The following is a 21730-nucleotide window of genomic DNA, read 5'->3' on the forward strand; positions in this document are numbered from 1 at the left end:
ACACACACACACACACACACACACACACACACACACACACACACACACACACACACACACACACACACCTTCACACACCAGCTTAATGAGTGCCTGGGGAGGCAGGCAGACACACATACTCAAAGTCAGGTCTGCTTTGAGCTCGTGCTCACCCTGCCTAAAATACTGTGCTGAAAGACTGAGCATGCTGTAGATCCCTGGGAAGCCCTAAGGCTGAGAGGACAAGGACAAAGATGGAGAGGAAACACAGATCCTGGTGAGACACGCAGGGGGGCTGATGGAGCAACGAAGACAGAGAAATTAAGAACAGAAAAGCACCTCGACACAGGGGAGGATAGAAAAGATTTGGAAAGCACTGTGATATTGAGTTTTCCTTTATGACCAGTTTATGACAACAATCACAGGACCAATTCAACACGGTGGAGTATGTCACAGCTATTTAGATGTTTTTTTACTTTTAACCATATATAAAGGCCAAAACTGCATTTTATGACCAAGACAAAAATGTGGAGTACAATGCATCACAATGACTAAACTTAGCTGGAGAACGAGAGCAGCAGACAACACCTCTGAGAAAGCAGATGTCTTCCAGCAATTTAGACTTAACACTGCAGCTGCTTCAAAATAAAAGCTTCTGAGAAAAACAAACATGGCCATAACTGTGAAACAACTGTGTCAGGTGTTGAGCTACATCACACTCACTAAAATTGGCTTAGATATTGGGCAGAATCTACCTTTGAACAGTTTTTCTTTTCTAGCCCTTAACTTTGGGTACTGCTTTTGCTTCATGTTTGGGGGAAAACCTTAACGTAACGTAAAGAAATTATAATTGTGTAACAATCTAAAGCAGGGTTTTAAAAGAGAATTACATCCTACCAGACAAAACCAAAACAACAGCCTACAGTATGTTTTTGTGTTGTATGTACAGACATCTATGACCGATTAGCTTCGACCGATACTGAAGAGAACTTAAAAACGTGATGATTCTCAGGAAAGTTCAGGAGACATAAGGAGCGTCCTTTTTCTTACATTTAGAAATATACAGACATTTGGGATGGTCTGAGATAATGATATCCTTAGGAAGTTGGACCCCAATGGTTATAAAGTGCCTTATTTGCCATATTAAAGATTGCTGTACCACTTTTTAATAAACAACCATTATAAAGGGTTTTTAATTTGTAAGTTATGGCTTTATTATTGGTTAACAAGTATTTATCAAGGCTTTATTGATCCGTTATAAACCCAATGTTTGGTTTAAAAAAAAAAACAGTATACTTGCTTTATCTATTTAGCTATCAAGAAACCCCCTCTAATTGACCATAAATAATAAATCAAATAAAAATTAAATAACAACCGCTTATTAATGCCTTACTAAGATTTTTAATTGCAGACATAAGGGAATTTACTCAAAACATTTGGGGTATTTATGTTTATACCTGGTCTCTAAAGCATTTGTTAACAATTAATTAACCATTACTAATTAGTCACTAGTATAAACCCTTCATAAATAGGGACTTATCAGAAAGAGGTACCTTTGAAGTTGAGTAAGTGCACAATTCTGTAATGACTTATGAAAACCACATTTTCTTCTGAAAAACTCCCGAACTTTACCTTGCACCCACACTTCTCCCATTATTTATTTTAACCAGATGGTATCAACCACATGTGCAGACACAAGCATTTATGGGAACTAAAGAAAAATCTACCCAATTTCTGGAGAAAATAACAGAAAGGCGGACAGACCCTTCTTAAACCCTTCAGGAGGAGTTTGTGGAGGAACAGGGACTCACTGGACTGAGATAAATCCTCAGTTCCATGGCCTAAGCACTGAATGAGCCCGTTCCCCCAGGAGCACATGTGCCTAACCAAGCCAGCAGACAACCAGTGAAGTAAGGAACCCTCCTCTGAGAGGTAAAACCTAGTTAATTCATCTGCCATAATGATTGTCTGAGCCACCATTGCATCTCCACAAACCACTACTGATTCCCAATCAGAAGCTGTCTACAGCCTTTACTGACACAGAATCCACCACTCGCTCCTTATCCTGGCTCAGAGAAGGGAATTAATAAGTCAAGTTGTCTGGGAGTTTTTTTTCTCCTTTGCTTTTCCAGTCAGGACTAAATGCAGCCAAGTTGCCCAGACAAACGCATTCCTATCTGGCTCTTGTTCTGGCAGCGCTACGTCAGACATGACAGAGTTAGCCCTCCATGCTGCGCAGTCCCTCTGATGGGATTAGCTCTTAGACTGTGGAAAACAATTCCCTGCTCCCTCTCAACAAGGTCAAAACAAAGCATTGCTGTGTCACTTCATGCACTGATAATTCTGCCCACTATCCACAGGCAGAGCTGATACCAGGAATAAATGCACAGGTTCACTGTAAATACGAGTATTTCGACGAATTAGGTGGGCTATTTGATGTAACCTTTCTGTGTTTGGATAAATCCGCACCCTTCATTGTTATTATTCACACTGGCCTGGTTCCATTTCCTTTCTAAAGGGCAACAAATGGCTTCACTTGTGGTGCAGAGGCTCTAAGCATTGAGTTACCTCTGCATGCAAATCACAATAAAGAGGCTGGACATGAGGAGAAAGAAGCTCTCTTACCTATTCTCTATTTCCCATGCCATTCAGGCTATTCATTTCAGCGACCATGTTTCCTCAAGTAGATGAGGACAAGGACTTCAGGGTATCAGGCTTTTAGTTCTGCCTTACAGCTCGTTCACTCAGTTAATGACAACATTAATTACATTCCACAAAAATATCTCAAAACCAGTGTGTGTGTGTGTGTGTGTGTGTGTGTGTGTATATGGGGGTGTGTGTGTGCATTCACCACAAGAGAGGTTTCAAGGTGCTGGTGTAAGGCAAATACATCTGAACAGTGCTACAATACCTCAGAGAGTTGTACAGCAAAATATTACCATTTTCTAATTAGGTTGGGACAAATTATTTAAAAAAAGCCTGACTGTATGAGGAAGGAAGATAAAGCAGCGAGGTGGAGTGCTGCACACTGTGGGTAAACAAAGCTATCTGTAGTAAAGCCTATTAGCGCAGAGCGAGAGATCTCAGCATCAACAGGGTTCCATTGTCAGTTGTCCTATTGGCACATGATACCAGTGCTAAGCAGAGTAATACCCATATTAACCACCATACTCCTAATGCCTTTTCTCCTGTCCCCATGTGATCTGCCTACTTCCAGCCATAATCCCAGCTCTAAGCTGATTCTTAATTACCCTGGCTGTCGGACAGACAAAGGCCAGGGCCGACCTATTCTGAGGTCTCTGACATACTGTGTTCTCCAGCTACTCTCTAAACACAGAAAGGCTCCAAAGCCTGTTCCTATGGCGGAGCCTGGCTTTTTGATCTTTGTAGTGCAATGTATTTATGTGTTACCGTGGAGGAATAAAGCAAACAAAAGCTTCATAAAAAAATGGCTGTGATTTATGAAAGTTCTCAGTGGCCAAAGGAGTTCAGTAAATATTTACATATAATCAGTTGGGAACAATCACCAATCTGGCCCTTCCATAAATACAAAACACATACCTAAGCATAGAAACACCCACACACTTACATTCTCACACACCCACACGCACACATGCGTGCAAACACACACAAGGGCCAAGCAATTATTATAATCTTCTGTTTATGGTTTTGAATTAAGCTCTTTGTTAATGACACCCCGTGGGCTCTCTGGACATTCTTGCATATTTCTGGCCGTCAGCTAATACGGTGCAGTGTCTTTGGCTGCTGAGTCCACGCTATTTGAAGATGGCATGAAAACTTTCCATCCACATTAGCCTTTCCAGGCCATTTTTTTAAAACGTTTGCCATTTGTAATAAAATGCCAAAAACAATAGAAAAGGGTGGAAATCTCCTCCACTGGACATGCGCAGGTTCCTCGAGCCAGCAGCTTTACAAAAGATCACATCACAATGGCGGGGTCAGCGCTTTTAAAAAGCTCCCTATTCCCCGGTTTCACATGACTGTCTGTAGACCAGCGTTTTAGGAATCCTCCATGGAAGGGTTTGCAAAAAGTTCAAATTATCAGTGCCAGCTCAGCCATGAACAGATGGATTTCAAACGCATCCACTTTTAGTGTGGACATGGTCTTTGACTGAGTGTAGAAGAACAGGAAAGGCTCCTCAAACAAGATTCTGGGTCATGTTGGTGCCCACTTCAATCCATTCATGAGCCTCTCATCCCTCGGGGCAATCACCTCCCCATTCCCAGCCTCCTCTTAGCTGGTGGGCCAAGTCAGACGGCCAGCGTGGAAACAAACAAAGGTCTTCTAAACAGTTTGAAGAGCTGTCTCTCAGGAACGCCAAGCAGCTCAGCAATCCCCAGGAGGAGGACCCCGGAGGGCCTTGGAGGGCTGTGAAGTGTGCCCTGAATGAAGGTGTGTCAAGGCTTACCCACCTGGCATCCGGGTGAGAAGAAAACCACCTCTATGTCAGTATAAACAGACCTTAACATCAAAGCACATATGTAAGCATTAGGAGGAATTGTGTTGTACCCTTTTCTGAACTACACAATAAAAGCACAGTAATCTGAAGATAAAAAAGCACGTATTTTCTCCGTCAGGAGCTATGTCTCTCTTATTATTTTATAATATATGAAATTATTATTTATATTTCAATATTACTTCCCCTGCAGGAATGACTTATTTACTGTCTTAATATTCTGGGCAGCAAATAGAAAATCATCTTTTTGCTCTCAGGAAACTATACCACCTTGCCAAAGAAAATACATTTTAATGAAACAGCTGCTAACGAGTGAATTTCTCACACTGCATACCATCCAAGGGAAATGGTAAAAAGAAGAAAAAACTCAACGGCTCACCCCTGAAATATCTTACAACAATATAAAGAGTAACAGTCAAAAGGGAAAGGGTTTTATTTTTTTTTATGAAGAAAGGCACTCTCGTTCCCATGAGCATTTGCTGGAATAACAGCATGTCAAAGTGAGGAGGAATGTGATGGCAGGTCATGTAGGATCGAAAGGAGAGTTTCAAGAGGAAGAAGACAATAAGCTGACTGTGACAGGCTGTGTTTGAGAAATCAATAGGCTCTGCTTTGCTCTTTCTCACTTCAGCACCTGAAACAGAACAAAAGCATCGAAGCCCGGCCAAGATCCCAAACACTCTTTCCTAACATCACTTGACAAAAGCTTTTCAACGCCACTGGCGGTCAGAAGCCAGTGTGCTGCTAGCATATCATGGCACGCCACCATACTATGCATATCCACTACTGTTTCTATTTACATTTAAATAAGATGACAATGAAACACCCCTGCAGTCCAGAGTACAATAAGGATGACATGCATTTTTTTTTAACCAAAACTGCCAGACTACTATGTCAATTGCATGGAACTGTGATGAAACTGCATGTAACATTGACGTCGCTCTTGGGAAAACCACGCAATTCAATTTTAACTGAATATGATGACATCAACTTCAAGTAATGTCATCCTGCCAAAAAAAGAAAAACAAGGTAAGTCAACATCACACTCTAAATAACCATGTGCTTCATACATGTTATATGTGCTCAACAGGTTTGAAATCAGTCTGTTTACTGATGTAGTACAGCTGGCACCTGTCCTACCACAGCTGCCATGACCTACCCATAACCCACCAGCAGCAGCAGCTGTTACAGCTGACTGTCACCTCTGTGCCACGCGCCTTCGCTGCATGGAAAGAGAGACAGAACGCCGTCGATTCAACAGCAAACGGGGAAAAAGCAATACAAGCTAGCGGCTTTTAAACTGAGCAGATATGGCTTCTTCTTTATAAAGAGCTCAGTTTTGCTTTGACTTCACGCTGTGAAGGCCTTAAATACTATGCTCTTTTAAATCTGCGCACTAGCCATTATCCATGCTCTGTTACACTTTAATGCTGTTCAATTTCCACTGTCCTTATAAAGTTTATGTGAAAGAGTGTCAGTTTAATAAGAATAAGATACATCAGGCTGATTAGCGTTCGGGTTCATGGCTGGGTCTCCGAGAGGATATGTTTTTTTGCCCAAAGGGACCGGTCAAACCAGAAATACAACTTCCCCTTAGAGAGTAGGCATCGTGGCACAAAGGCAGCTAAAGCCTGCATCCATTATACCACCTGGGAAAAATTGTTCTGAAGAGACTGTTTTGACTTTTAAAGGAGTGTCAGCGGTTCAGATTTCACTGAGGGTTTAATACACAGAGGACTACAGGCAGCTCAACAACGGATCACATCTCAACATTGCAATCCTGGCCTAATCCTGAACCCTGACTCCAGTGACCTGAGCGCTCGCAATACACTACATACACCAACAACAGAGGGCTGGAAGAATCTGGCTGTGAATGTGTTGACATAGGAAAAAGGTAAAGAGCTGAAACACGGCCAGTGGGCTAAATATAAACTGCTCTGGATGCTTTGTTTCCTCAGGAGCCGCCCTCCCAGCATCAGTCTTCCAGACCCACTTTTTGCAGTCTGGAGCGTGATACCTCGGGGGAAGAAAACACAGGGTCTGCAACTCACAGCCCTGCTTATTCCTTTGTTGGATAATTACACATCTGTGCGTGTGCTCGAGCTACGCAGTCTCACTCTCCTTCATACATCCAGGCTATAAACACTGGCCCATCTTACTGTTAAATGATACATTTGCCTGTCCATTATTCAAGGAAAACATATGCTTTTAAGAGATGATGAGTATAATAGTCCTGTCATTTTAGACCACTGCATCAAGAGGATACTTTGTGGCTTATTTATGATAGATAGTTATAGAAATGAGGCCCACTCTTTCAACTTTGGGCGATTTCTGTCCTTTGCACTACACAATGCTGCTGACATTTCTCTACTGCAAACCCCGGGCCCCTTGTATTACGTCATGTAAGTCCTGGCTGGCTAATTCACACTCCTACATCAAACTTGCAGGCCACAGACAGGATGCCACTTTGATCAAATTTAAGTTAAATGGACTTGCCTGAAAAATCAATACCACATTAATAACACCTGGCCGAGGGAGCCGAGGGAGCCGAGAAGCCTGCGCCGTGGCTGTCGCTGCGGAGTGGAAAGGAAGAGACAGGCCCATGCAGGCCACTGACGGTATATCTCTCAGTCTTGGCATCTTTTCCAGCATGCTGGAAGGTCTCACAGTTACCCTGAAGAGCTGAGAGTGACGGCAGCTCTAACCTCTGCTAGCATCAGTGTCACTCAGTACTGTGGGACCTTCCTTGAATGGCAATAATTCTGTGCCTGATAACTAAAATGAGGACAAAATGCTCAGCAGGATTAATTAAGCACGATCATCACGAGATGTGTGCGAGCTGCAGTCTAGCATTAAAAAAAAATGTCTACACACTCAGCAAACTAAGAAAATGAGCAATGTGACCAGCTCAAGACAGGGGAGAACCCCGATTGGTCATGCGCTTTAAGTACCAAACAGGGCGCTTCGCATTAGGCGGAATTATTTCAACAAACACACTAGATGGATGTGTTTTATCTTGCAGTCTTGTGAAATAAATAAGCCAATCGGGGGAGGGCTCTCCGCCACATAGCCCCACACTACAATAGATCAGAGACAGAAAATGGAAGAGAGGCACGCTGCACAGCAGAGGACTCCTCTCATCAGCACCCTGTTTAATCACTCACTCATGTGCTGAGGGCATTACGGACACACAAGCCAAGCAACCGTCCTGCTGTGGCATCGGCCGAAAGCAAAACACCCTGACAATGTATCTGACTAAATCCCGCTGTCGTTCTCAGCTTCTCTCTCTGGAAATTCTCTCCCATTTGCTCCCCTTTCCAATCCCCTCCATCCTTGTTGCAAAGTTTTCCATCTGCTCTCTGAATTACTGCCCGTGATCCCACAAAGATGGAAATCAACCAGTCTTGTCAGGGGTTTGATTTAGGCCCAATCTCATCGCCTCTCACCCTCCATCCACAGATGGTGGCCTGGCTCCTGCAGGGTACACTTCCACTTTGTGGATTTGCATCAACTCTGTGGTGCGAGGCAACCTTTTCTACATGATTATGACTTTTTTTCATACAATAATTTACAAATTCATCTCAGGCACTCTTTTTCCATTCTGTTAGATGCCTATTATAGTGAACGCATCTAATGGACTCTTAAGAACCAGCATTTATCAGCTACAAATAAGCACTGTGAGATGAATAATGGAACAATAATGACCCTTTGCAATAAAATAAAAAAAATGCATATTAATTGGTGCGGCAAGCACATTTCAATAGTGTCGAGACAAGTCTTTTGAAGAAATATGTTTCACTTTAATAACTTTGGTCGTGTAATAAATAACTTTGTCCGCTTTATTACAGCATATAGATTATTCTCTATAACCTGTTTTATTTCTTAAGTGTTTTTTTTAAGTTTACGGCATTTATCTGTGAGTCGGTGCACCTCTCCATGCTTGTATATCTGGGTGGGTTTTGTCTAGAAAATGTCAGAAAAAAATTATAAATACATGAATAATAAAACATGCCTTGTTTTGTCTGATTGTCCATAGCCCAAAAATATTCATCATTTTAAATCGTGTATGACAAAGAAATGCATCACATCTTCAAATTTAAGAAAATTAAGCCAGCTAATGTTTGGCATTTCTGCTTAAAAACATACATACCAAAACGATTTGACTGACAAAATATCCTTGCAGTGTTAATTCCTTTCCACATAAAGTATGTGCGGGTGTTCCAATGTTAGGTTTCCCAGCTCTGCTGCTGTTTATGCAATGTAAACTTGAAGCCATAAAGTCTTATTCATTCTATGCCATGCTTTAACTAGACAGTCTGGGCTTCACAGTCCTTTTCATCTCGATCCAAGTGTTATCTTATTCACTGAAATAAGCAAAAAGAATATTCTGCCTTAACTTTAGATCAAACCGGGAAATGAGTCATGAGACACAGGATAATTACACCACTCAGTTGACAACATTTGCTGCTAATAGAGGAGACAGATGGTAAGTGAATATTCATTCAATTCCCATAAGAGACAACAAAAGGAGTGAAAGTGTTACATTGGGTTTTACAGCATCAGAAAACCCAACACATGGACCCGCAAACTGGACTTTCATCGTCATAACCTAATTGTGTCTGAGAAACAACTATGCAAATGTATTTCTTTTTTCTTTCTCATATCAACCTTACAACCGGTGCAGCAGAGGGCCTCTATATTTTCTTAGCCTCAGATAATGTTACTTCCCCTGAAGCCTGAACTGACTGGATTGAACTGGCCTGGATAGACGGTGGCATAAGCAAGAAAGAAAATATGGATTACACTGAGTGAAAAAGGCATGAAATCCCCAGCGGAGTCTTAACTGATATTAAGCATTCAAGGTCAAGGTGTGGTCTTCACGCAATCACAGCCATAACGGCAGAGTGTTAATCAAAAGAGACACTCTGAAGATTGTGGAAGTCAACGTTGTATTTGTGCATCTTCATTTCTTCCTGTAGAATGTAGGCAGGTGGAGAAGCATGAAGGGAGTCAGGCCAAAGGGGATCAGAAGCCACAAAACTAGCAGTGGTAACTATTAGCTGCTAATCCAAGGGTAACAGCGCAGATGGCGAGGCTTGCAACACTCCAGTTAACAAACTAAAAAAACGGAACTATGTAAATTTCTGTTGTCAGCTGTAGTGAAGTGTCACTGTTCCATTCAGCTCTTTTAATTACCTGTGTGTGATTTAATCCTTCATATGTCAGAGCCCATTCCTCTTAATGATCTGCTCCATTCAGCTCTTGACAATACACATTCTGCTTGCATGGTTTCGTTGTTGTTGCGGAGTTAAACATGTTATTATGAGTCTTACTAGGTTTTCCTGAAACTGAAACTGACAGTGAGAAATAGCCAAATCCCGAAAAATACTGAGAAATACGGAGTCAAATGATCTCAGCCTAATCAAGCTTTTATTCAACATGCATGTGACAAACACTGTGCTCCATTGCTATATAGTGTTGAAGCAGCCTGCAGTGTAAATGTTATCAATATTGCTGCCTTATTACCATGATTTAACTGTTCTATTGGGGTAAAATTATATATATATATATATGTGTGTGTGTGTGTGTGTGTGTGCGTGTGTGCGTGTGTGTGTGCGTGTGCGTGTGTAAAACAGGACCAAATCCTTTTACCCTTTAGAAAAAAATATCCAAAAAATACAACCCTATAATTACATTTCATAAATGACTAATACAATTCAGGGTGGGAAATCGGATGTTGAAAACATGAATGTGAATAAATATAAAAGGCTCTGTGTCATGTCATTTATTTTCACTCTGCCTCTCTCTTTCCATCTCTCTAATATGGCTGATTTTCAAAATTGGAACGATTTATTCGATTTATTCATCTTTTGGGAGGGGGGGGGGGGGAGTCAAATCATATTTCAAAAAATGTAATCTAGTAAATAGCATGTTTTGAAGCCTTCAATCTGAAAAACACATTCTCACCATGTTAAAATCCAGCACAAAACAGAAAAGATGACTTTTAACATGTGAATAGGTATCATTTTCCTCATTTTGAAGATATAGAACGGATCTGTAAGCATGAATATATTTCTTCTATAACTCACAACCCAAAAGACCAGAGGCATCACATGAGGAGGAAAAACTGCTTTGAGACTGAATCTGATTATTTCCCCACAGTGGAAGACTGCATCTTGGGGCATTAGGCAATAATGAGAATTTCATTTCAAAAATCAATAAGCATTTCAAAGTTACAATCCTCATTAAGATGTTAACTTTTAGGGACTCTTTCATACAACTAGCAAACCAAACTCGGTATGGATCAGCCCCTGGTTTTGGTCCCTGGATGTCGTCACAGATTGGTTCAGACTGTTGGAATTTGAGAGACTCATGTTCACAAATATTGACTAAATTGGCCATTGGTCGTGGTAGTGTCGTTGATTCCGTTATAAATGGAAATCTGTCGCTCTGAATTAACTGATTTCTAACTTTGGATAACAACCTTAAACACATGTTAGGCTACCTGGCTCCTTAAAACATGCTTAAAAAAAATAGCAAAAAGGAAGAAGCAGCATGTAGCGGAGAAGATCGTGTTGTTTTGGGAAATGGGAGCTTTCCCCAGGAACACCCAGACGCAGTCCCCTTAAATAACTAACATTTTTGCAGGAGTCTAGCACTAGAAAAACTTCATAGCCTACTATAGTTCACAAAGTTATTAAATAATTTGTTTTTATTTTCCGCCGGGTGTAGTGCCGTATATCATGGGAAGCAGCAGTAAGCCGCAGATAAACGCAGTAACGTGCGAAAGGGGACGCAAAGTTGGCACCTTCACCAGATTCGCTCCGCTTTTGCTTTCAGTGGAGTTCTGTCCACATGTAAAAACTTCACAACTGCGTTTAGGAGACCGAGATGAATATGCGGCTTACCTGTTGGCCCCTCAATTCCATCGGCGTAGATCTGGACAGTCAAAATCAACAGAAAGGCGCAGGTGTTCATCGTGTAGCTGTTTTAGTCCACTTTAAATGTGCAGAAAAAATCATTTCATTCACTCCGTGAGGCCCGAGCGCGCGAGAAGTAGAGCCGAGCCCATCTACTTCCCCAATTCCCACTGAGCAGAGTTTCAGAGACACTGAAGCAGACGGGGCAGAGCTAGTTCTGCAAACTGACGTCAGGGTAAACAGTTCAGGGGAGAGATTTCTTTCTCAAGCCCACTTACCTTCCCAGCCTCCTCTTCTTCGCTGATACAAAGTATGAGTCGGGCGCCATCAAGCTGCAGAAACTAGCAATGACACTGTGGTATTCAAACGTTGTCTAGCAAACTGTGTGTGTGTGTGTGTGTGTGTGTGTGTGTGTGTGTGTGTGTGTACTGTTGTGGGCTATAACAGTTCACAAAGATACAAGTAGGCTATAACGTATAGCCTACTTGTATCTTTGACCATGAGGAGTTTTAGACGTTGTGAATGAAGACATTTTTTGGAAAGTGTGGACATTTTTGCCTACCCTGACTTCTCCAAAGGGTTGTTTGAGGTTTTAAATTGGATTTTCAAGTGAAGATCAGAATTTGGTTTAGGTTGGGATTTGGTCTGAGCATGTGGTTGTGACAGCTAAAGTTCAAAGTAAAGATTTCTTTAAATACATCTGTTCAAATTATGGGGATATATGCTCAATTTTGGGACAAAAACTTCATCTCCACAGTACATTTTAGAATTAAGACTTGGTTTTCAGTATTCAGAGTTTGGGTAGCCTAATAGTTTGGGTTACGTAGTGATTGTGGTTCATGGTTATACATCTTCGGGGACTAAATGTAAGTCAAGGCACTCTGACTCTAAAAGACAAAAACAAGTGTCAATGTGTGTTGGTGTGTATCTGTGGAGACAGGGAAAATGTGTGAACGTCTTTTTCTTCCTTTCCATCCATGTTGTCTTAATTTTAATGAGACATTTGTTAATATACACTGCCAAGAAGCTCCTAAAACCTGTCACCATGGACCCAGCAGTACACAGAATATCAGTCTGACAACAGGTTGAGCCAGCTATACGCCTGTGTGTTAGTAAGTAACCCCTGTAATTTGTCACTTCTGTGTTAACAATGATATTGTAATTCTTACATTTTAAAATCATATCAGCTATGTAAAGTCTAATTAATCTAGCTATGCACCTTTACTGAAAAAAAAAAGGTTTTTGCCATATTAGTGGTTGAGGTAAGCCACATTTTATACACATTTTATACAGGACAGACAGGTAAGCATTGCCTTCACACCTCCTCATGACAGCTGCACAGCATATTTCTCCATAAATTAGATAGTTTGTCAAGTTGTGTGCATTGAATTTGCATTTGATGAGGTGACATTTTTCTTCTCTACCCGCAGCCGACCATGTATGTTGGAGAACACCTGACGTAAATGAATGAATTTTATGTAGAGTGTTGTGCAAACATAGTCATTCAGCAAGCCACTGTGACTTTGACATTTGACTTTGACTCTGCCATGTCATTGTCCTATGTATATTAAAAGCATCAGAGTTTTAGAGTGTATTTTTGATGGATTGAGTTGTGGGACACTTGTCCGATGTTGGGAGGTGTTCTGTTGTATGTCATTGCAACATTACACAAGCTTTGAGATTCACCTTTGAAATTGTTGCACAAGTGCTGATGCTGCAGCCACTGCTCTGCATGAACCAACCTGGTGTTAAAACATGGCCAGGCTGGCAAGATTAGCTGTGGATCCAGGTATCCAAATTGGATCAAGATGCCATTATGTAGGCTATTCATCATTCATTTTGTTGTCCTGTGCGAACATTAAATGTGTGGATTTAATTACAGGGCAAATCTAAGGCTTCCAACATGAGTGCACAGTTCAGTCTCTAATGTTGTTAGTTCCGAACGACAGATGAACGATGGATTGCTCAGCAAATTACTTAATTGAACCAAAGGAGCACAGCGTTTGTCAGGCTAACACCTGTAATTACACCTGCTTGATGCATGGCAGCAATTGTGCACACTGGTATTCAAGGCACAGAGTAGCAATTTATTTAAACTAGGAAGTATTTTGGCCTGAATCCGTTCAAGTGCATGATAGTTTAATTTGCAGTAAACCGAACAGGATGTTGTAAAACACTGTTCCAATAACAACAGGACTGGCATCCACGTGATGCTGACAGCTGGACTACGATAAAAGACATTTTATCGAGTATTTCATCACCTGCCACTCATGACCCCATAACAAACTGCATCTGCAGAGTCAGTGAAATGCATGAATTTATAATAACATATTATTAGTTCTGAGGGAAGTTGTCAAAGGGTGGCTATCAAACTATCACTGTCTATCACTTTGCATGCAGTGTGGTGCTTCAAAAATAAATGCAAGTAAAAACCAGGGTGCACTACCAGCCACAAACCAAACAGGGATATCACATAAATGTATTTCAACCGTAGAAAATGATTGTTTGGCATTAGTGACTGTTGTTTGACCATAAATCTGACGTGCTTTACAGATAGATACAAGCCTGAGTGAGATATGTTCCACAAAATCCAAATAATCTAAAATTCAACACACAAGTGTAACTTACAAAATATTAAATTACAAATAGTAGTATAAACTAAATATAAACGTATGAGGAAAAATGTGTCACAAAGACCTGCAAATTACTTTTAGACGAGGGAAAATGTAATCATCAAATATCGCAAACAGAACCTTAATATTTTATTTATCTGACTTTCATTTAGAAACACTTACACAGAGTACTGTTCCTAATATACTATATTCAATAGACAAGAGAGATGTCTTTGTTTTAGGGCTGTAACTAACCATAACTTCTTGATCAAATTAAACTGCTGATTATGTATTGCTGATTAATCACCTTTAGTCTATAACATATCAGAAAATAGTAAAAAAAAAAAAAAAAAAAATTCCTGGAACACAAAGTGACAGCTTCATATTGCTAAATATTTTCTATTTTGTTCAACCAACAGTTACAAACCCAAATATTGGGATTTCTACTTAGATAACTTATTCTAATTCAACTAATTATCAAAATAATTCCTTTTCTCTCAGTCTGCTAATCAATGAATCATTTTAGCTCTATGCTAGAAAAGCATGTCCAAAATGCTCTTCTCATATGTCTCAATGCAAGAATAATATCTGTGCCTGTAACATGGCAGCAGTAACATCAGAATAGAAATGAGAATCCAAGAAAAAAAGTAACGTTGTTTAGTCTTCGGGTTTCAGGCACATTCCCTCACTAAGTCCAGCATCTCTCTCCCTCACTTACTTTTATGTTTCTTTGAAGCCTTTTTTCCTAAATCCACCTTTTCGATATCATGCAAGCCCTCCGTCTCCTCTACCTCCTCGATTCTACGGTGATGGTCTTCTTCAAACTTAACAGTCCTCTGTACCGACTCTTTGTAGATCCCTGATGTGTCGTGTCCCTCCACACCCTCATGTCCCCGCCTGCAAAACTTGTCCTGGTTCCCTGTCTCACCGAGCTCATGCTCCCTCTCCAGCGGGGCTTTATAGCTGTCCCTGTCCATCTTGCCAGCTCCGGCATGGTGGTGCCGGCCATTGGAGCCAGGGAAAAAGGTGAAGAGCTGAGGGTTGATTGTGAGCTGAGCGTAAGCTGCAGCAGATAAACCGGCAGCAGACAGAGGCTGGATCACTGGGCTTGTTTTGACGGGAGACATCAAGCTGTGGGTCCGGCTGTTTGACGGGTTGTGAAGTCGTAGGTGTTTCAAGTGCAGAGTTTTGCAGGAGATACGTTTATCAGAACCCTGTGTCCTCCGCTCCCCCAACATCTCATCCGGCACTAAGGAAAGATTGCATATTGGTTGATATAATCAACTGAGACATCACTGCATGTACCGTGAGTTGCATCAACAGCTTTCTCACCATAAACAGTGTTATGGAGTTTGTTCTCTTCATCCTGGCTGCGCTTCAGGTCCACAGCTTGCTTCACTGAGTCTAAAAGGCCAAACATCTCACACAGGGAATTAAGCATGACGGCATCTAACAAAACAAAATTATCAAGAGTCAGCTACAAGGCTTGAATAATTGATACTATTGTCCACATCATTTCTAAACCCCTTTCCCCCCCCCCTTTTTTAATCAATGTCCATGAATTTCCTCAAACTACATCTGGCTGCTGGAGCCTTTATTAAAAATCATTGTAAAAATTGATTTACATTTTTTTCACTTGACTGACTGAGAGTAATTCTTTTCACAGTCCTGTGGTTAGCCGGGTCCCACTGTGGGAACTCACCCGTCTCCTGCAGGTTGGCCTTCTCACTGCGAACCTCCACTCCTTTAAGAGTGGCTAATAATTCAGTCTGGAGACTGGACAGGACCTCGGCCATCAGCCCCGAGTCTGCCACACCCTTCCACAGGCTCAGTACTCCATCTAGAGAAGGTCAATTTGGTGGGACATTATTATGATATGTGGGGAAAACATGACAAATTGCCTCAGAGAAATAAGTAAAAGTGGCATCATAGAGGCGATTTGTGTATGTGTGAGAAAGCAAATGCATTCCTATGTGAACTGTAGGGTTGGACGGTAAAAGAGATGGGACACAATGGGAACAAAAAGAAAAGCAAATTACATCAGAAATGTGAGATAAATGAGAAAGCGTATGGAGGCAGAGAAGTGTCTGGAATGGAGATTTAAGGAGTAAAAGGTTTGAAAGAGCGTAATAAATTGAGTAGGGCAAACATAGAAAGAAGTGTCAGGGTTGGAGAAACATTGAAAAAAAGATTTAACAAGACAGAGGAAATGGGAGAGGTGCAGCAGAGAGATGATGTTAAATGGGTGATAGAGGTAGAGAGGCGAGAGCAGGAAAATGGGTTGGATAGAGATGAGGAAGGAGGACAGGACAGATTGGAGGGAGACTGAGAAATTACTTGGGATCTGTACAAAACTGAGCCAAATAGAAGTTGAGTATATTAGAGTGATAAAATATCAGAGGGGCTTTGATACCTTATCTTGAAAGAAATATGCCCACTCTCACCTTAGCTAAAATGTCTGTCAAGAAAATGCACTAAACCTACGGAAAATATTCTAAATCCCATTTACAGCTATCTGAAGCTAAATGCATGTATTTCTCCATGTCGGAGCAGTACACTAATGGAAGGAAGCACATTTCTGGAGATAGAGGAGCAAGTTTATTTCTTGAGAGTTGTCAATTTGTTTTAAGCTTTGTGACACGCAGTACCGCAATTTGCCATTCACACAAATGATCACTTGAGGCTATTTTACCTACAGTGGTCCAGGTGGAATAATGCCTAATCAGGTCACCTTTAAAAGCCCTTAAATCAAAGATTAGGCCCCTGCAAGAGAAAGCCGCATTTAGAAATGTCACATGCCGTCAATGGTAATATAAAGGGATGTGGCGCTGCCTGTTAGTGGTCAGCAACTTTTTAAGGTCAGTCTGCTAGGAATGGCAGAACATCCCACGACTGCAGATTCAGAGGTTTTGTTGGCTCCATGTATCAGAGGGGTGAGGCTGCAGGAGGCAGACATCATGGACAGACCGACTGCAGGTAGCGGGATGTTAATATGCACAGTTATCTCTTGTTTTTTCTGCAGATTTTCATTTACTATTCATGCAATGATGAATCCATTTTTATACGTCAAGATACACAGTTGCACATTAAGGGCCGCCTCTTCTTAAAGGACGTGGCTTACGTAGGCACAGCCTGGAGGACTAAAGGGCTCAACCTGTGTCTTGTCCTCTCTGTATCCCACTTAAAATCTCTGTCTCTGACTTGTGGCAAATCCAAACAAAACACTAAATACAGTACAGAGAGAGGTATCTTATAACCTTTCCAAAGTTACCTCTAGGACATTGCCCTTCGTCAGCTGACAAAGTGGTTAATACCAGAAGTAAACGCAACTTCCATGAGTTTACAGTGGAGGTTATAACATGATGTGCCAATACAAAACTGCAGTAAATTACGGGATACAAAAAGCTTTTAAACAAAACATGTGGCATTTCCTATAAAAGTCACAGTGGAGCACTGCAGGTGAGTAGTTTCCTGCTGTGTAGCATACTGTGCAAGTATCACACATTATGTGATGAATGGTAAATAAGGCTGATGCATAAAGAGCGCTCTTATTTCCGTGGTTTTGCCCAAAAAAGGTTGCTCCAGCCTTAAAAGTCAATATATTTGACAGTCAGTCAATTCAAATCTCTTCCTCATCCTGTTTAACAAGCACCCGTGTATACTTGTTCATATTTACCAAGTGCGTCAGCTCTCTTTCTCTTCGCAGCATGGCCATTGGCTGTTGTGTGATTTACTTCCCGGGCTGGACCAGGGCTCCACTCTGCCGTTGCATTGCACTTCTCCTCCAAAGGCTCCTCTACCTCTACTGCATCATGCACACCCTCTCCTGAATGACCACAAAAGGGATATTCTGTAAATAGTCTGCATCTCATATTTCCATTGAACATGAGTAGGCAGGAGGAAGACTCCCATGGAAATCCAATTGTTTTTATTATTATTGTTGTTATATTTGTTTCTGTACAATGCTTTCTCAGTAGGGAAACGGGTGTTTTTGTTTTTGAAAGTTTATCTGACAGCTTTTAATGTTCAGGTAATTTCCTAATTCCTTATTGTCCTTGAGCTCCGACAGCTTGTGTCAGAAATGACTTTAAATCATATCCAGATGGCTTCAATGGTTTTTTTCTCCATCGTCTCAATCATATAATCATAAAAACAGCAGCCCAAGCATATGTGGGAGAAAAAAAACATCAAACGGCAAATGCCAACTGAAATCTACCTGTCAGGGGAGGCACCTGTCCTCCAACCAGGTCAAGAGCCAGACATGACGGGCGCGGCTGCACTGAGGTCCCCGGAGGAAGCCGCGTGCTGTTGTTGAGCACATCAAATTTAGTGCTGCGGCAGGTGTTGCTGCACACGGTGTCATGCTGGTAGAAGTCTATCTGGCCGCAGTCCATCATTTTCCTGCGTTGGGGGGGGGCAAGTTAAAGGAACACTACAGAGTATCCAAGAAAAGTGTGGATTAAGTTTGTTGAACAATCTCGATAACTTTCCAAAGGTTCGTTTGACACAAAGCCCATTGATCTGACCTCTGGAAGAATAAAGATGAAAAGAGCAGATATTGTCTATTGAGTTGATATATTGGCTCACAGTAACACTGAGAACGAGTGCAAACATGATAAAGGGGTGAGTTTGAGTCAGCAGCTTGCTTGCAAGTTATTTGATCCTGCCATCGTTATACCGCTGCTTACCGACTACCTCTGGAATGTGCTGGCAAACCCCAACGCAGACAGACTTGATGCAAGTGCAAATTATATGAATGAGATATGCGGTTGATTTCATTAGACTGAGGTGTTTCAAGTCTGACACTTTAACCCCAATGCAACCAAGTAATTAAAGGGCATGCAGATTTACAGTTAACATCAGTCATCAGCTATGAGGAAGAGGACAGAAAAACATAGTGTTTATGTTTCATTTTCACAAGTCTACCTGAGCATTACCCCTCCCAGTCTGATGGCCCTTTTCCAGTCCTTCAGAGTGGCTTTCCCGGCCAGATGTACAAACTGCTTGGGACTGATGAGCTGGTCGTTGAACTGTAAAAGAAGAAGATAACCCAACGTATGTTTTTTTAAAGTATGTGGAGAAAGGAATAAGACATATATGATGGTCAAAATATAAAAGTAATCATGTCTGGTTGAGTTAACAAGTTAAGTGAACTTACTTTGACACATCTGACGTTGATTCCAGGGCAAACAAACTTCTTAAATAGTAGCACAGCTCTGCTGTCTCCGCAGGTGATGGGGTAGCCATACTCAATCTCCTCTCCTTCTGCTTTACTGTCTTCTAACAATCACAAGCCAAAAACACAACCACTTGCACCAAACAGCAAAGCAATATGCTCATAAATTAAAGTATAATTAAGTATACTGTATCAACAAAGTGGTTGCTTCATGCACAGCATCTACATAAATTCCTGTTGTAGTTTAATGTCAGCAGCAAAGGGAAAATGTCACATACCATGATGTGTCTCCATGGCCAAAACTGTAGTGCCCGTGTTAGCAATGTCATCATTTAACCTGCAGAGGGCAACAGAATTAGCATGTTTAACAGAATAATAATTTAATGCAAACTGAGAGTGGACTAGTTCTGAATTTAACAGCAAAATATGTGATTAGCTACTGCGTGTCTACTCTTTTTTGAAATGTCAGTGGTTTTCTTTTTCTCCACATAGCTCACTGTTGTATTCGTTGACTTAAGCCTGCATTGAACTGAATATGAACAACAGTCATGTTGAATAATGTCATAAGATTTAGTTAGGAGATAAGATATCGTTATGATAAAAATCTGTATATACTTTTATACAAATCTATCTATTCGTTTACAATTGCCTCTCTATTGTGTCACACAGCAAATGCAACACATGTACTGGCCCTTTAATGATATCAACACTGTTACCCATGTGGGATGGGCTGAAGGTGCAGGATGACTTCAGTCTTATGGTTGTTGCTACTGGACTCCCCTTCCTCCTCCTTCACTGTCATGACATCCCCTGAAGACACCGCGGCCTCAGCACCCGCCATCACCCCTCCCCACAGAGCTGCACGCAGAGAGGGCCCAGCACGCATGTTAACATCCAGATCACACACACACACGCATGCAGTGGTACTATTTAATGCATTTACAGGTCAATGAAAGCCTCCCCCAACAGTCTTTTCTGGCATGCAACTGTAATCATACTGGGCTTAAAATAACATAATCCTCACACGGGCAGGACTTGTTTTCTATATTGCTGTTGATAATGCACATGAATATCATACTAGTCAAAACAGCTTGCAGCTTTGACTAAAACCTGGGTTTATAAGGCCATAATTGTAAAAAGAAATTGTATATTTATTTTTATTTATTTATTAATGTAATTTATTTATGTAAAGTGAAATTCTCAAATCAGATCTTATCAGCACTGTGTTATCTTTGATTCATTAAGGCCACTTTTCTTGGAAGTATGGTACCAATAGAAGACCTCTTGAACAAATATAACCCAAGCTGCAGTATGCTGTAAACAAGTCATATAAGGCAAATCATTAAATAACAGTTATTTCTTTGTGTCTGCTGCATTGTTATTAAATAGCTACATGGTTGCATTCTCTAACATTTCCGAAAAGGTTACAGCTAAATTATAAAGTATAAGGTCATTTATTACTGGAAATGTAGGTGTTGAGAAATAATAGACAAATTTTGGTCAAAGGCATATGTGTCATACTGGACAGTTTTGGTTTAAAGGTCGTTAGGAATTAGGGTGAAAAAGAAATGTAAACTCCCTCCTTGGTAAACAGTTACAGAATAATAAATAAACTGTTACTGCATTATTTCTAGTATGATTATGTCCATAATAGTCTACACATGCAGCACCTGAGGCGTTGGGTACACTGGGCGACAATGCCATAGCACAGAGGGAAATGGACGAGAAATAACCAAACTGTATGTCCATGGTAAACAACATTTCCATGCAGTGAAAGGCAGACTATACATTTATTAACATTATGTTCCACACTAACTCAAGTAGCCCTTGTAGAATCAGCAACTCCTACACGGACAGTTGCGTGCCTTTCTCACCCTCCTTCACCCACTCAAACTGACGTCTGTTGGTGCGGCAGCACGCACACCCCGGCAAACAACGGTGAGACGGCGCGCGCCCCCGTCTCAGAGAGGGTGCACAACAACCCACCGAGTCTACACTAAAACACTGCCTGCTACTTTAAAGCATATTTTGGTAGTTTTACTTACCGTTTTACAGCTGGGGATAGTTCATCCTCTTCTTGTGAGAAAGGCATAAGAGCATGCGCCGTGCGGCTTTGTTACACTTCCTGCACTGAAGGCAGCATTTGCCTGAGAAGCATCTGTCCCGCTGTCACGAGAAGCGGTTAGTTCGCACGCGATGTGTAAATCGGTTAAACTGCTCGTATGTGCAAGCGCACTGATTGGTTTAAACTACATCTGAGCACTGAGCCATGGCACCGTGAATGCTGAGAGATTTCAAGCTTCAAAACGTGTTTTTTAAACCAAAATAAGTCGTCTAAAATGTATTTTTAAAGGACGCTTCCCCCCTAGGTTTAGACTAAAAAACAAAACGTTATTTCAGTGGCTAGTGGTGGCATTTACTTTTTGGTTTGTCATGCAATAAACGCTGTTCGATGCTGTTGCGTGTTTTTGTTGTTGCATGTATTTCACCAGTAGGTGTCAGGCTTTGCTCCTATAGTGTAAAGTAAAGTAGGTGTGCCACAAAGTTACACAGACAATGTATAGC

The 21730-nt window shown here is 41.2% G+C and overlaps 2 protein-coding genes across 8 annotated transcripts in view; both read right to left on the minus strand.

Moving 5' to 3' along the window:
* The window catches only part of ptprub (protein tyrosine phosphatase receptor type Ub), a 153255-nt gene extending 141617 nt beyond the window's left edge, over positions 1–11638 (minus strand). For 5 of the 6 annotated variants that reach the window (XM_034875366.1, XM_034875365.1, XM_034875364.1 and 2 more), the window contains exon 1: positions 11366–11637. In XM_034875366.1, the coding sequence (XP_034731257.1) occupies positions 11366–11435 (70 nt within the window). In that variant the 5' untranslated portion in view covers positions 11436–11637. Of the gene's footprint in view, positions 1–11365 lie in introns of all 6 variants that reach the window. The other variant, XM_034875362.1, reaches the window with a different exon arrangement.
* Positions 11639–14140: 2502 nt separating this feature from the next.
* Positions 14141–21671, minus strand: LOC117946908 (glucocorticoid modulatory element-binding protein 1-like). Of its 2 annotated transcripts, none has more exons than XM_034875413.1 (10): positions 21211–21671; positions 19882–20023; positions 19444–19502; positions 19148–19266; positions 18916–19019; positions 18206–18390; positions 17666–17815; positions 15692–15829; positions 15322–15438; positions 14141–15238 (listed from the first exon to the last, which is right to left on the minus strand). In XM_034875413.1, the coding sequence occupies exons 2-10, from the start codon at positions 20004–20006 to the stop codon at positions 14700–14702; spliced, it is 1536 nt and encodes a 511-aa protein (XP_034731304.1). In that variant the 5' UTR covers positions 20007–20023; positions 21211–21671; the 3' UTR covers positions 14141–14699. The 2 variants fall into 2 exon arrangements, with proteins under 2 accessions (XP_034731304.1, XP_034731303.1); XM_034875412.1 differs by having other exon boundaries at positions 19148–19269.
* Between the last annotated feature and the right edge of the window lie 59 nt (positions 21672–21730).

The sequence above is a fragment of the Etheostoma cragini genome, chromosome 6 (assembly GCF_013103735.1).
Source record: "Etheostoma cragini isolate CJK2018 chromosome 6, CSU_Ecrag_1.0, whole genome shotgun sequence".
Classification (NCBI taxonomy): Eukaryota; Metazoa; Chordata; class Actinopteri; order Perciformes; family Percidae; genus Etheostoma; species Etheostoma cragini.

Bases quoted from the DNA above. Each gene is read 5' to 3' on its own strand.
- LOC117946908 (XM_034875412.1), bottom strand. From the start codon at position 20,006: ATGGCGGGTGCTGAGGCCGCGGTGTCTTCAGGGGATGTCATGACAGTG. The intron at 19,503-19,881 runs GTAACAGTGTTG...TGCCCTCTGCAG, and splicing joins CTTCAGCCCATCCCACATGG to GTTAAATGATGACATTGCTA. The intron at 19,270-19,443 runs GTATGTGACATT...TGTGATTGTTAG, and splicing joins GGCCATGGAGACACATCATG to AAGACAGTAAAGCAGAAGGA.